Source organism: Coturnix japonica, chromosome 11 (assembly GCF_001577835.2).
Source record: "Coturnix japonica isolate 7356 chromosome 11, Coturnix japonica 2.1, whole genome shotgun sequence".
Taxonomy (NCBI): Eukaryota; Metazoa; Chordata; class Aves; order Galliformes; family Phasianidae; genus Coturnix; species Coturnix japonica.
The window spans coordinates 1,367,671-1,382,889 of NC_029526.1; the positions used below are offsets into that span (position 1 = coordinate 1,367,671).

Genomic DNA, 15,219 nt, shown 5'->3' on the forward strand with positions numbered 1-15,219 from the left:
TCTGGGTGGCCAAAGGGTGGCACAGCTGGGCAGCCAAGGGGTGATACATCCAGTAACCAACAGGAGGCACATGTGGGGTGGCACAGCTTGGGACATGGTGGGGACCAAATGCTGCCACATCTGTGTTGCCAATAGAAGGGCCCGGAGCCGAGCTGGGCGCGCTGCCCCATCGCCCTCCCACGGGCCGGGTCGAGCAGGTCAGGTTTCGGTTTCTAAGGGCTGGGGTTTGTTGTGCATTTGTTGTCACTATGACCAGCTCCTGGGTTGGCTCCTCACGCAGCCCGGAAAAGGAAGGCCAGGAGGAGGCCGGGACTCAGGCTGCAGCCAAGCAGGAGGTGCCATGGGCTGAGCGTGGCTGCGGCTCCGTGCCCGGACCCCGGGGACCTTCCCCTTGTGATGCCTTCCATGAAGGATCGGGGTGTTCCCAGCACCCAGGTGCACTGTGAGCCCGATGCTCAGTGCCAGGAGTGCATCCCACACTGGGGTCACCCACAGGGCGCTGAGCTCAGAGCACGCACCAAGCAGGGACACGCACCCTGAGCATCCATCCTCCTCCCACGGGCACTGCCCGTCATCGCAGCCTGGCAGGGAGCATTGGGGTGACGTGGGAACGCCGCTCCTATAGAGTTGCTACCAAACAGAGGGAAGTGTTTCGGAGGTTGTGCAATATGTATATGGTAACCCTGGTGACGGTGCGGCCAGCAGGCATTAGCGGGGCTTAGCTGTGTCTGACGGCAGTGGGGATGCACACGGGGTGTGCAGGCACCAGCAGCCCCATGGTGTGAGGGGCAGAGGGGCTGCAGCTCCACCCTCCTCCTCCTCACATCAAAGGTCACCCTGGCTTCAAAGAGGAGACGCCGCACGATGCCGGGAGATGAAAGCAAAGGGGTGGACGGGGCTGTGATTTATTGCCCGGCGCTGGGAAGGGCTCCAGGAAGCTGTCAGCATCCTGAGGATGCGCCGCTCAGCCCTTCCAAGCAGCCACAATGGCTCCTGGTGGAGCCGCAGGCAGCTCAGACACACAGCAGCACTTCTGCAGGCTGTCCTGGGCCACAGCAGCTCTGCAGCATCCCCCATTCCCACCCTCAGGTGCACAGCACGCACCATTAGCACCCAGCACCCTGAACTCTGCAGAGCTCAGCCCATAGGCAGCACTGGGAGCCCGGCCTGCTGGGCCCCCCCAACACCCCCGTGGGCTTCCCAAAGGGAGGAGCCCCTCTGAATGTACACAGCCAAAGGGCAAAGCCTGGTGGGACACGGTGCTGGACGGCAGAGCTGGGCAGCACCGACAGGGCGGCCAAATGAACAGAAGAAAGAGGAAACTGTTTAGCAAAGGGCGTAGAAAACTTTATTGTGGACAGAGCTAAGAGCTCTGGATGTGCATTTGGGACTGGTGCTGCATGGGCAAAGAGCACAGAGCTGCTCAGGGGCACCCGATGGTGGATGTGCGATGGCACTCAGGGCACACAGCCCTCCCCATCACACCCACACAGCGGCTGTCAGACACGGTGCGAGCAGCCAAGGTGGCAGCCACAGCTCAGGGTGGGGGCCGTGGATGCCAGGCACACAGTGCTGGTGGTGAAGCTGCTCTGCTGCTATCTGGGGCTGTGATGGAGCTGGCTGCGGGGCAGAGCTGGGCTTCCTGGCAGCCAAGGCCCCCCACAATGACCTGTTTATGCCTGGGTGGAGGCAGGTGGAAAACTGAGTTTTCAGGGTACCAACAGAGAGCGGAGATGCGCCTCGTTTTATCCTACAGCATGAAACTTACTGCAGTGTTGGACTGCAGAGCGTCAGGAGCACACAGCCCTTTCCTTTGGAGAATGCTCTATTTTAGTGCCCTCTGGCAACACGTCAAAGCTCACACCCCAGGCAGCCCCGGGCACTTCTCTATCTAGAAAACCTGCTCCCCTTAACAAGGTGGCACTGGGCTCAGGGCAGTCCTAGCTCAGAAGGCAGCAGCCATAAGAATACGATGCAGAGCCTCTTGTTTCACCTGTGGCTTTGCAAGGATGGTCACTGGGGCACTGTGGTGTTTGTCCTTACGTCCTTTAAACAGGGATCACGCCTGCTCAGATGCTGCTTGCTGGTGCATTTCCTGTGCTGTGGCTCAGCCGTGCTCCCACCAGGCTGTGAGCCATGAGGTTCTCCACTGCTCTTACTTACAAACACGGCAGGAGCCTTAGAAAACAGTTCCAGATCTCGTTCCACACGCCTGCCTCGCTGGCAGCTTTTCCTTTTCGCCTTGTGCCCCGAATACAGACTCTTCCCCTTGTAATGTTTGGGATCAGGTGTGGACATGGGGCAGCGCCGAGCATTGCTTGAGCTGTTCTTACAAGGGCTGTGAAGGGCTGTGCTGCCCAGGTGAGTGTGAGCCACAGGAATCTCATCCATGGACTCAGCAGACTCGGAGTGATAGTCAGCTGGGGGTGCTGCTGCCTGCACTGCTGCGGGCAGGGGAATGGAGGGCAGCAGGAGGAGAGGGCTGTGGGAGGAGGAGGAGGCAGCAGCTGTGGCTGGAAACTCTAGAGATGGAATGAAAGAGACAAGGAAGGACAAGGAGAGAAAGATCCGTCAGCCCCGTAAATGTCAACTCTGACATGGCTGATCCAACAGCTGGGGAACCCCAGCCCTCAGTGCTGCTGACACAGCCTGATATTGGTTATGAAGATCTACATTTCTTGCTCATCTGACCAATTTCTCCTTTAAAAACAAAAGCAGTCCATGGTACAGCTGCCACCACAATGGTTTTTGCTGTGCCTTCCCCCTAAGGAAAACAGAACTGAAAGGAGCACCACTGCTGTTTAATTGTGCTGCTGTAGTAACACCTCCAGCAGGACCATTAGCAGCAAGAAGAGCCCTTCTTAGCCACCCTGTAACTAACAGATCCAAGAAATGGCATGTTTAAAGCTTTAATCCCTAGCACAGAGCAAGGTAAAGCTGGCATCACAACCCTGTTAGCTCTTCACAACACAGCTGCCTCCAAACAAAGTCCATATCTGTTCTTCACCGGGGAGTTTCTGTTCTTTGCTTTTTCTCTCGTCTCTACTTTCTAAAAGCAAGTTTGCATTAATTCCTTCACATTGCAGTGCACTGGAAGAGTTACAAAGTGCAGGAGATGAGGCTGCACACTCACCTGACTGGGGAGCTGGAAAAGAAGCCCAAGTTCCAGTGTGTGCTTTAGGTCTGCTCTCCATCACTGAGGAAGAAGTCCTCAGCATCTTCTTGCTCCTTTTCTTCTGGCTCTGTGAAAGCAAGAAGCCAGAAAGTCACACACAGCACGTGGCACAACAAGAGAGAGCTCTTGTCCAACATACAAGTATAGCAGAAAGGGGATTTCTTCTTATCATCCGGATGACAACATGGATTAATGAGCTTAAAGGAAAGGAGAGCACCACTATCAGCCACAGGAGGAAATGGGGAAAGCATCTGGACAAGGGTAAATGAATTTGAAGCAGCAGAAAACTTCCCTTTGGGCAGCTGTTTCATGCACTAAAGCTTCACACCCACACACAGTATATTCCCCTGGGCAGATGCTTTAACCTCCATATTGGAACACATGAACTGTGGGATTTTGCTCTACAGAACCACGCACAGCTCATTACATAGATGCAGTCACTGAAGTGCACTGGAATGGAGAGATACTGCACAGGCTTCACATGTTACAGCTCAGCTGCAAGTCTGAAGCAACAGCAGAACGCATCTGCTCATGTGTGAGAGCTGAGGCAGGAGAGCAGGGTCAGGATGCAGCGACCACAGGGCACAGCCATCCCAAGCACAGGTTGCACCAGAGCGAGCTTGTCCTCATGCAGCCTGATGGGTCAGCATCAGAGAGCAGAGCACACAGCAGGACTCCTGCTTACCTGCAGAGGGGCCTTAAAGTGAAGAGATGGGAGGTCGGGAGAGGAGCTGCGTTCAGGATCAGCGTCGTCGGGGTGGACATAGAGCTTTGAAAAGCTAAAGCACACAGCAGATACATCAGATGCTCCCCTCAGACACTGCTTAACTGTGACACTCACCTTTCTTGCTCAGAATCAGGCTGAGGCAGCCCTTGCTTTGCACTGCACGCCCTGTGTGACTGCAGGGAAGCTGCTCCTGTGCAACTGTGCACAGAACACCAAGTTTCCTCTCCCTTTCCCAAGGACATGAGTTAATAGACAAGGCTTAATTAAGAGACAAGGACGCTATTTTCCCGTGGCTGCTCTCCTCATATCATAAACTGCACTGATTCATATTGTGATTCACGTCTCCTGACAACCTGAATTCTCAATGATAATGAGCTCAAAATAGGAATTGAGGGACAAAATCACCCAGAAGTTTAAGCTGGCAACAGAAGAAACCTCTGCTTGTGATACAGCGGCTCTTAGCACTGGATACTATCAGTACTCAGCACCATCACTTGGATTCCACATGGAGCTGAACCTTGATTTTGAGAGAAAAACCTGAGAAGAGAGATTCAAATTCAAGACAACCTCAGATACTCAGTGTGACTCGTACTCCAGAGCTCTCCTGCATGTATCTGCCCTCCTGAACCTCAATGAATTCAGCATGTCTTGGTTGAAACACTGGTGCTCCTTCTGCTCCTTAGACTTTAGGGCTGATTTCCCATTCAGCACACACATCTCTGGGAGACTCACCATTTTTCTGAGCTGACTGCTGAGAAGTCCTCAACCCGAACACCAGCGTCTGTATGACCAGGGTTAGCTGAGAGTAAGTCTGCCTCCTGAAATGACCAAACAGGAACAGTTCACGTTTTCAGAACAAGAGAGACACACAGGGGAGGATTTTCACTACAGAGGTGTTTTCTTCCTCCCATCCAACGTGCATTTTGCATTAGAGCTACAACAGCCGAAAGGATGTGGCACTACTCTGAATTTTCAACTCTCATAAGCATAAAAGAGGCTTAACACAGAAGCCTCCTAAATCACATAAAAAGCTCCTGGATCTCCCCCAGAAGCACGCAGACGGGGTGGCTGGAAGACCAAGTGATGGACCTGCCTGTGATGATGCTGATGTAAGGCAGTATAAATGAAAGCCGATTGCAAAGAGCTGCAGAAGACTCCTGTCATCTTGAGCTATGGGCTGATACCCTCCATGCTACATGGATTCCAGAAGAAATTACAAGATACAAAGGGAGCACAAAGCCCCAGACACACGTTGCCAATGCTGCCAGAGGGCACTGGGGACAACACTGCCAGCAACACAGCCAGCACGTTGCACTGCTCATCTTTGTCCACTCTTCTTCCTGTGCCAACAGAGACTTCCCAAATTACTAGCTGCTCTCACAAACCTTGGCAAGGAGATCTGGAGTCCCTGTACTCATGTAATTGTAGATAAGAGAGTTGCCAAGCTGGAAAGAGTTCAGGCTTGTTGCATTTTGTAAAGTGCTCTTACTTTAATTGGTTTTGCAAACGTAGAAAGAAATTTGCAGTTGTTGTATAGGTGCTGGTATCAAATTGAAGAGAAGAGGAAGCCTTAAACATTAGAACTTTGGGGTTTGAGAATTATAATGTTGGGGGTTCGCTAAGAAAAGCAGGGTTCATCCCAGTGCAGGATTAATGATCTACAGATATTTCACCCTGAATTTGTAACTCAGATCATCAGTCGTCACTGTCTGAGCACCAGGTGTACAGGAATTGTTCCTCAGGGCTCCTTGGAGACCAGATTCCTAACGCTGACACACCAACCTCGTGCACCTGAGTCACAAACAAAGGAGATGAGCCACAGCCTGGTGTCACTGCAAGCAGTGGGAGATGCAGATACTCCCTGCACAGTGTGCTGAAACAGCTGGAGCAGGAGATCTCACCTTGTGAGACTGTGAGCAGCAAGGGCAAATGATCAGGATTTGATAACCATGGCAAGCAGGACTGCAGGCTTGGTATTTCCAAGGCGGTTAACAAAATGCATCTTGAGGATACCACAAGCAATGCTTTCCAAGTGGGCAAGAGAAGAGCCTTTTAAAAATGCATTTTGTACATTTTGGCTTTTTAAATTATGCATAACCAAAGCAGCTGCACAGAGAAAGCAACCCATCAGAGCTGACAAGCAGGAACAAATGGAAGAAGACTCGATCAGTTGAAAATGCAACATTCTCTCTGCATGATGAAAGCACAGCACAGAGCCACAGCATCCCTCAGCTCCCACACAACTGGCAGCTGCCAGCTCGATGGAGCTGCTCCTCCCCATCAGCTCACTCAGGCTCAGCTCTCACTCCTGCTGCAAACAGACTGCTAACCCCATTGAAATCCCAGCTCCCAGAGCTCACTGCCACCTCATGACTGCTGGTCGTGCTCAGGTCTCCTATAATCCTTTAGCCTGAACATAGCCAAAGGCTGAACCAGCACACAGGCTCCAGCAACATGGGAAACACATCTCATCTTACCCTCCACAGTTAATCAACAGTTAAGACTAAGGTGGGAAGAACACAATTTCTATTTGATGCTTGCAGGGTCTTGGATCGGTTACAAAGGGCCTCTGTGTTGGAGCTGAAGGCTGCAGTCAATGCAGCTTACAAAAGGCGAGTCACTCGGTGTACTCCTACTCCATGTGTTTGTTTGTGTTTATCTCTGGTTGCTATGTGAGGAACAAGGAAAGTCTGGGGGGTTAACAGTGTTCTTAACAATGTTACTGGGCATCTTCCAGTCCCTGCTGCTCCCCAAGGTACTGACTGCAGCAAGGAAACAGCTCCTTTTCACCCCGCTTCTGCAAGCCTCAAATGAACCACACTCACAACTTCTAGACAAGCACCCATGCAGACAGGAGAACACAGCTGAACAGCCACATCCCAACTGCAGGCACACACAGCTCACCTTTCTCAGGTGTATTTTCAGTTGAGATGAAAATCTGGTAACCAGGAAATAATTAGTGCTAATGTTTCATTACTGCTTTAATGGTTGCGGTAGGCAAAGCTGTATAAGATGAAATGCCAAACATCCTTGCTGTTATGGAAACCTCCCTTCAAACTCTAAGTTCAGATTTCCCAACAGGGAACAAGAAAAGCTGAGGTCTCCACATTGTTCAGAAAGGGAATTAGCTCACTTTCCCTCTTCCTTTGATAGGGAACAGCCATTAATGAATCCAGAGAGACCCCAGGATCAATTCACAGAAGATGTGGACTAAGCTTGGATTTAATTGGTTTCTTATGAAACATAAAACTAGTTATATAGAAGGCAACTCATTTAAATCATAAAGCCAAATAGTGTTACATGGGCTTGCAGAATCCCAGAATAATTCAGACTAGGAAGATCTTCTGGAAGTTTGTAGTCAACTCCCCCATCCAAACCAATACAAACGTTGCTCGCTGTGCGGACTCATCTCAAAGGAAAACAAAGCTCTCTGGCTCCTTTCTGAAATGGATTGGTGCTCTTTTCTTTTTCCAGATAGTTAAACCAGCCCATATTGATTAACCTCAGTTTATCCAGTCTTGGAACTGGTCTCATTTTCAATCATGACCTACAACACCAAGCACATAGGCCAGCAAAACGCACACTGCCACCACAACAGATGGTCCTGTCCTTTCCACTCTTCAGTCATCCTCTTTCATGCTGACACAAGCAGTTATGTGACTGCTTGGTGAACTAAATGGGAGGGAGCTGGCCCGGCTAAACACTACCTCAACTATTTATTCAATAAAGTTTCTTCTTACCCAGATGAGCTCCCCCACCCTGTTCACTGCACGACTGTAACAAACAGCTGCATTGGCAAAGGAGAACAGACAGTCCAGGGCCCAGAACAAGTGGTGGAAGAAGAGAGTGGGTGGGACCTGATTTGTTTGAAAGCAGCACTTGCTTAATGCCTGAAGTGCTCATCAAGTTACAGACTCTCTCTCATCCTACTCACATCTCAGCTCCTCAAAGTGCCTCCCAAGTCCAATCTGGAGCAGCTCCCTCTATAAATTGAAGCTTACAAAACAGAAGCAAGCTCTAAACAGCTGATGAATGGGGCTGTTCTATGGGAAATGGATTCAGAGTGCAGCAGGTACCTGACTGGGTATCACCTGGGAGGGACAAGGATCCGGCTGCTTGTCTGCTTCTTTGGCCTCTTGCTGGGCACGCTGCTGCAGGATGTACTCATATGTTGTCAGTTTGTTCCACACTGCGAGGAAAGAAAGAGAGCAGCTGTCAGTGTGTGAAAGGCCGCTCCCAATTACACTGACAGCTCACAAACAGCCTGAACAACTCAAGTTCAGTGGTAACTATAAACATGAGAACACTGATACTCCAAGCCAACAGCACCTTTGCACTGCTTATCTTGTTGTATCCTTTATTATCATGGCAGCACTTTCTCTTTGTCACAGTGCTCAGTTAAATATCCCACATACACAGTGCTGCCTTTTCAATGTCTCGCATACTCATACAGTGTTGCCTTTTGCGTGGCAGAAATTCATTCAGCTCATTTCAGAGCAAATCCATTATTCATATGTGATATTTGAAAGATCTGCGTTGCACGGTGAGCAGTCAAGATACGTGATACTAAATGTAGGAAAGAAAACCAGCAGGTTGACACAGCCCAGAAAGAAGACTGAGACAATTTACGTCCAAAACAACGAGCACTGGATGCCCATTCATCTTGTGCCAAACAGACGTGCCCAAAGTTTATATGTGCCTGCGTTTATGTGCTCTTAACATCCTACAGACACAAACACATCTGCTTCCCTGAATGAGCAAAAGCATCTGACATTTCTGAGCAGCTTGGTTTCCTCAAGAGACTCCAAACATTACAGGGATTCAAAGCTAAGGCGTTCCTCTCCTCATGATGCCATAGTATTTTTAGAACACAGAAGCCAGAAATGGATGCTGTAGTTTCTGACTGCTGTCTAGAAACATTATTCCTGTTTACAATAGCATGTAGTTAAAGCTCAGGATGTGGGACATGTAGACTAAAAACTCTGCTGTGCCTTAATTAATTTGTTCCAGTAATATCTTCCTGCACAGAACCACGCCCTGCATAGATACACTGCAGGGAAGTGGGGGGAGAGCAGAGGCAAACAGTGGCCTTATGAAGAAAACAGAATCCAAGATGCATTCGATCAGGAAGTCAGGCCATAAAAACAAATGCAAGTCTGAAGCCAAGCGACCAGAGAATGTAATTAATGAGGAAGGTGCAGGGTGCTGGTAAATCCTAGTAGAATCGTATCTGTATGCATTATTTAAGCAACAGAACACGGTTACAAACCATTCTGGGGTTAGAATTCATTGGTTTCTGCATACTTAGCAGAGCAACATTTGTTGTACTATTTTTTAAATGGTTATTTAGGCAAAAGCACAGCATTTGGCAGACAGCACCGCAGCACATCATGTGCAACACATCATTAAAAACCAACCTCTTCTCCTATATTCTGACGCACCATGCTTCACTGAGCGCCTCTACAGCTGCATCTCAATCAAGATGTAACTGTGATCACACGGATCAGCTGCTTTGAGAATAACCTACCGTGACAGCAGCGAGTAATTAAAGGCTGGGCAGTCGTTCTGAAAAGATCACATTCAAATTGGGTCAAAACTAAAAGCTGATTTGCCTTCAGATTGGTTCTGAAGGAGGACAAATAATTCACATTTAGACAGCAATAAAAAAAAGCCCAGAGCAGAACTGGGTTCTACACACAGAACTGGGTTTTGGTCACACAGAATATCTCTGTTTGACAAGAGCACCGTTATCCCAAGGAGGGAGCACCCTCTTGTGGAAGCTGTATGGGTAGACAAGACAATGTGTCGTTCAGTGCTGCACAGAATAACGCTGTCTTTTTCAGCCAAAAGAAACGTTCCTGGACTTGTCCCAGCACTGAGATGCTTTTTAGCCCTTCTGTAGTGGTAGATCAACCTTTAAAATCTCCAGACATCACCATTAACCAGATAAAAGTCAACTTGTAATCGCACCAAGAAATCATAATCATGGACTGTGACCACATCTGGAACTGCACTGCTTTGTGCTGACCTCATTTGTGCTGTCACTGTTACAGACAGCCTAACAATCCACCTGTAAGCAACACCTCCACCTCTTCCATCCCTCTTTCCCTAGTTTTGACTCCACTGACTACTGCAAGTGCAATATCTGCTCTCATCATGACTTACAGAACGCAAATAGCATGGGCTCCACTCCAGACATTGACTGGAAAAAACAGTATTTGATGAACATCTGCATTTGCAGACAAAAACTGTCCCTCTTGATACAGCAACAAGCAGGAGACCTAATCAGAAGCCCTTCTGAAAGCTTCTCCTTCCAAGGCCCACAAGCCCTTTTGTGTCAACACAAACAACTTCCATAATGGGATCAGATTTGGGAGTTGGGCCTCTCACTAGAAAATGAGTCCAGAGAAACAGGATCTCTTGTATCATAGGGGCACTGGCTCTAGAGGATGGTACTGCACACGTGAGTGCACCTTGCTCAGATCACACTGGTATGCCCTACAGCACCAGACTGGCACTACACAGAACAAGCAGGGATGTTCCATCAGCTAAGATAAGATAAGCTTCTTATGGGCTATATAAAATGATGTGCATTTTTAGATAAAGTCTCTCACTATCATGTTAGCCAAGAACAGTTCAGTTACAGTTCTTTATTTCTTCCATTTAAGTTGCCACCATTTAACCTTCAAGATTTACTTGCAACTGTCCAACCACCACCCCAAGACATTCTGGAAATGGCTACTGATGTAGTTCAACAAGTGAACTCTGAGTTCAAACGAAATGGGGATGCAGAGGACAGGAACATAATACTTACTAAGATAGATGTGAAAGATCAAGAGGTGGCCTAGCAGGCCCACAGTCACCAGGCCCAGAAGAATAAAAGTGCCAGCTGAGAACAAAATGGCAGGTGCCCGAGTCTCAACAGGAACAGCAGGCAGAAACACAAACCAGACATCCGTGTGGTTCTTCAGACCTGTAGAACAAAAGCAGCAGGAGGTCTGCAGACAGTCCATGCAGCAAGTATCTCTAACTCAGCTTTATGGCTGGAAATATTTGTAACTCAAAATGGGCTGCAGGCCCATTATGCACATGAGGCTTAAGAAATTTTGTGCCTGCAAGGCCTTCAGGAAGAGCAGTTTAGTGGGTGCAAGAAGGAAACATTCCATCAGCTGGGCAGACACTTGTAGAACTGAAGGAATAAGGAATGAGAGAAGAATGTGGAAGAATCCAGTCTCACACAATGGTCCTTGAGACGTGCTGGCTGATTCCCAGGTTGTATTGCTCTTACCTTCATAGTGATGGTCAGAACGCAGCATCGTGGGGTTAAGGAAGAACTCAACAAAGACGTAGAAAGCAACGAGCAGCAGAAGCCCAAGGCCTAGGATGGCAGACACCACGCTGTTCAAAAAGAACCTGCCAAAGAAGTGGGAACTCTGAGCAGCTTCACAGACACAATTCAAGAGACAGATACATATAGCTATCCCATATTACTGTGGCACTTTCATAGGCGCTGGACAAGTGACTTGTTTCATACCCTGACGGAAACTGTGATCCTTTAAACAACTGTAGTTAGAAAGCAGTCAAGTGTATGTGTGACAGAAAAAGAGCTCCCTGCACAAAATCTCAATGCACCGTATTGTGGCACTCAGCAGTAACAACTCTGCTTCACACAGTGCGGGAAAGTGAGCAGAAAAGCAATAATCAGTGTGAGCCTCCTTACTCTTTACCTTAAGCCTGGCACAGATTAGATTTGCTTGTGTGCTGCTGTAACTCCAGCTGGTTGGCAGGAAAGCGGGCAGTTTGGATTCAGAGATGGGAACAACAGCATGGACCTACTCTCACTCCAGTTATCACAAGCATTGCAGCCACCCACTTAACATACCACCATGTTTTCCTAATACCAAATAAGATGATCAGGTTTTCTGCTTTTGCCTGTAGACATCTGACTGCTAAGTGTAGGGGTTTTACCCCTGGTTATGTGGATGTCATAGCAGTGCTTGCATTTTCCACCTAGTTTCCTCATGACTGATTTTATTCAGCTGGGATCTAAAAGAAAAGTGGTTTTGTGTGGCTGACAGCAGACCAGACTGAGATGCAGGAGCATCCTGGGGATATTATCTAGGCAGCGATGTGTTCCTGCCACAGTGCCAAGCCCTTACCAGTAATTCCTCTTTCCCACACAGTTGTTGAGCCATTTGCAGTGGTGATCAAAGCCATGCACACACTTGTTGCAAGTTCCACAGTGCTTTGATTTGGCACTCCTGCCAAAGAAAAGGTGGTGTTAGAATGGCATGCCTTCACCAGAGACAAAGGTACAGGGGGGTACAGCAGCAGAAAGCCTGGTAACCAACCAGATCTACAATGAGAATAATGAAATTCCCGAACATATTGGCTGTGTTCACTATTGCTGGAAAAGACACTGCAAAGTTTTCCTTTCTAATGCACTGCGTGATTTCCAATTCAGACATCATTGCTTTCTTGTTTTAAGCCTTTAAGCAATTCTACAAACCTTGACCTTACACCTTCCCTCCAGGCACTTCTCTTATCACATTAGCATCTAGCCAAACACAAGCACACACATACAAGTTACACGCTGTTTTCAGATCAAATGCCAACATCCAGATAACAAACAACAGCAGAGTCCTCTCCACACGACATGAGGGCAATTAAGTAACACACAGGACCACGTTCACATTTGACAGTGGACGCCAACCCAACTCACTGAGCTGGGAATGAAGATTCACTGGCACACACAGAGCTTCAGGAACTTGGCTTCAAACTCATAGCCTAACAGTAAAGAAGCGTCCAATGGCAAAGTGCAGTGGTGAAAAAGAAAGACCAATAGAAGGAAAAGAGAAGATACTTACACATTTACATCACAGACATGGCAATGATGGTTTTCAATGACATGTGCATGCTGATTACGATTGAAGGTGGCCAGAGGCCCTAGATAGTTTTTTTCTCTCACTTTTGCATCCGCAGGATCAATGGAGACTGCAGTAAGATGAACAACTAAATGGTAGATAAAACACACTCCTGGACACTGAAGCACACAGTTAAGGATTGTAGGAGTGATTTAATGTATATATTTTATTCCTAGTACACAAAGCCCACAGAGACAAGGAATATACGAACTATAGATTACCATAATTGATTACAGCACATTAATCTGAGCTTTATTAACAAAGAAGTTCACCTGCCTCACTGTAACTAACATCCTCTGCAAAACATAACTAAATCTACAGGATTTACTCATTAAGTACTATTCTGCCCTGAGGAAATGCCCTCCCTTGCACAGGAGTTTTTAAAGTTTACCTTTACTTACCAGAATCTGACCCTATGTGCAGCCTGATGGTGTAGGTTCACACTTCTTTATCCATACAGAATCTTTCCACTGGAAAGTAACAGGCAGTTAAGGCCGTGCACATGCCCCTTCAATAGACCAAACTTCCAAAAAGAGAGAGAAAAAAGATCACATCAAGGAACTGGCACTGAACACCTTGATTTCTTCTTCCTTAGAATCCCAAGGAAGAAGATCAGCCCTACCTGTACTAATAGGACATGTTGTTTATATCTTAAAACATCACCTGTTTGAATTCTTGGTCCCAGAACACAGTCACAAGGCAGAGCACATAAGCTTTAGAAGTAACTTCTGATCAAACCTCAAATGACTGCCAGTATTTGGAAAGAAAGCAGCAATGTTATATGTCTGATAAAGCACTGCAGGCTAGAGCTTGCTTCCCAATACACTGAAATTAATAGGCATGCAACAATTAATCTTTCTGCTTATTTGTTACACAACCAGACATGCACATCATTGATCCTATTAAAGTCTATGGAAAACACAGTAGCGTGGTAAGGAAAAAAAAAGAGGCATTAGTACGAACTGGCATTAAACAATGTTAAATTTTCTCCTTGGTTTGCACTGCAGTAAGAGTGACAGTAATCCTCCTGGAGACACACAACCCCACACTCTGCAAACAGCAGGTCCATGGCTTTCCTAGGCCTTCCCTGAGACCCTGCAGCAGGCTCATAGAACAACATAAGGAGACACACAAGCAGATATAGACAGAAGAGATTGAGAAGCAAAGACAGAGTCAAGTTAGTGATCTAGCTAGGTAGGTGCACAGGGATGGTTCCAAAATAAGTGTTTCTTAGAGACATGAGAAAATCAACATTATGGCTATGCCCACCACTTGTTTTAAAAGGCTCCACAGGTAATTCAGGTTCTGCTCTTGACCAAAGGATACAATATAGCCAGCGGGCAGCCAGTGGATGGGCAGGAGAGGAACAAGAATTCCAAATCCAACCAGCGCAAAGAAGAGATAGAGCAGCCAGGTGATGATCTGGAAGGGGTGCAGGGGCCAGCTCCAGCCATTTCTTCGAGCACGTTGAACCTCAGGACCAGCTTCACCCAAGTTCTCCGGAGCTGTCTTATTAGGAGGCTTGTTGCAGATGTTCATCTGGAGAGATAAAAAGAAAATGTTGATATAAATAATTCTGAATCCTGGATATATGATCCAACGTTAGAGAGCAGGATAAGCATCTGAGGGAAGGCTTCTCTCTGCAAAGAGGAGCTATAGGAACAAAAGGAGAAAAATAACTGCACATTCTGTTCCAGGTGATGGCAGAACAAATCACAGCATCATAGAATGGCCTGGGTTGAAAAGGATACAATGCTCACCCAGTTCCAACCCCCTGCTGTGTGCAGGGTCACCAACCAGCAGCCCAGGCTGCCCAGAGCCACATCCAGCCTGGCCTTGAATGCCTGCAGGGATGGGGCATCCACAGCCTCCTTGGGCAGCCTGTTCCAGTGCGTCACCACCCTCTGGGTGTAAAACCTCCTCCTAATACCCGACCTAAACCTCCCTTATTTCAGTTTAACACCATCCCCCCTAGTCCTATCACTGCCCACCCTCACAAGCTGCCATTCCCCCCCTTGTTTATAGGCTCCCTCCCAAATGCAGCCACCTGACTGAGATAAGCCACGCTTTCTTTGCAGCCCTTCTGTCAGAAACAAAGCGGAAAGACCCGAAACTGAACAGAAATTGAACAAAAAAAGAGGCAAAAGGCATCGCACACAGCCGCACACAGCAGCCGGTTAGCACAGGGCTCCGGGCTCACTCAGTCAGCGCTGCTCTGACGCCGGGGGTGACTCGCCGGGTGTCCCGGTGTGCAGGGCGCCCCGCTGGGCCGGGGCCGGGCTCCCCGCGGGTCCGGTGCGGCCGGGCCGGGCCCGACCCCTCAGCTTCTCGCCGCCATGGCAACGGGCGGGCTACGGCGCTCCGCGAGGGATAAAAAGCAACCGGTGCGTTTC

At 48.2% G+C, this 15,219-nt stretch overlaps 1 protein-coding gene across 3 annotated transcripts; it reads right to left on the reverse strand.

The window, feature by feature from the left end:
• Positions 1 to 1,325: 1,325 nt before the first annotated feature.
• ZDHHC1 (zinc finger DHHC-type containing 1) lies at positions 1,326 to 15,196 on the reverse strand. 3 transcript variants are annotated; one of them, XM_015873690.2, is made up of 11 exons: positions 15,027 to 15,196; positions 14,153 to 14,365; positions 12,770 to 12,945; positions 12,062 to 12,163; positions 11,191 to 11,315; positions 10,717 to 10,875; positions 7,979 to 8,091; positions 4,635 to 4,720; positions 3,861 to 3,954; positions 3,134 to 3,242; positions 1,326 to 2,522 (listed from the first exon to the last, which is right to left on the reverse strand). In XM_015873690.2, the coding sequence occupies exons 2-11, from the start codon at positions 14,363 to 14,365 to the stop codon at positions 2,014 to 2,016; spliced, it is 1,686 nt and encodes a 561-aa protein (XP_015729176.1). In that variant the 5' UTR covers positions 15,027 to 15,196; the 3' UTR covers positions 1,326 to 2,013. The 3 variants fall into 3 exon arrangements, with proteins under 3 accessions (XP_015729176.1, XP_015729177.1, XP_015729178.1); XM_015873691.2 differs by having other exon boundaries at positions 14,983 to 15,196; XM_015873692.2 differs by lacking the exon at positions 15,027 to 15,196 and adding an exon at positions 14,874 to 14,981.
• Positions 15,197 to 15,219: the final 23 nt, after the last annotated feature.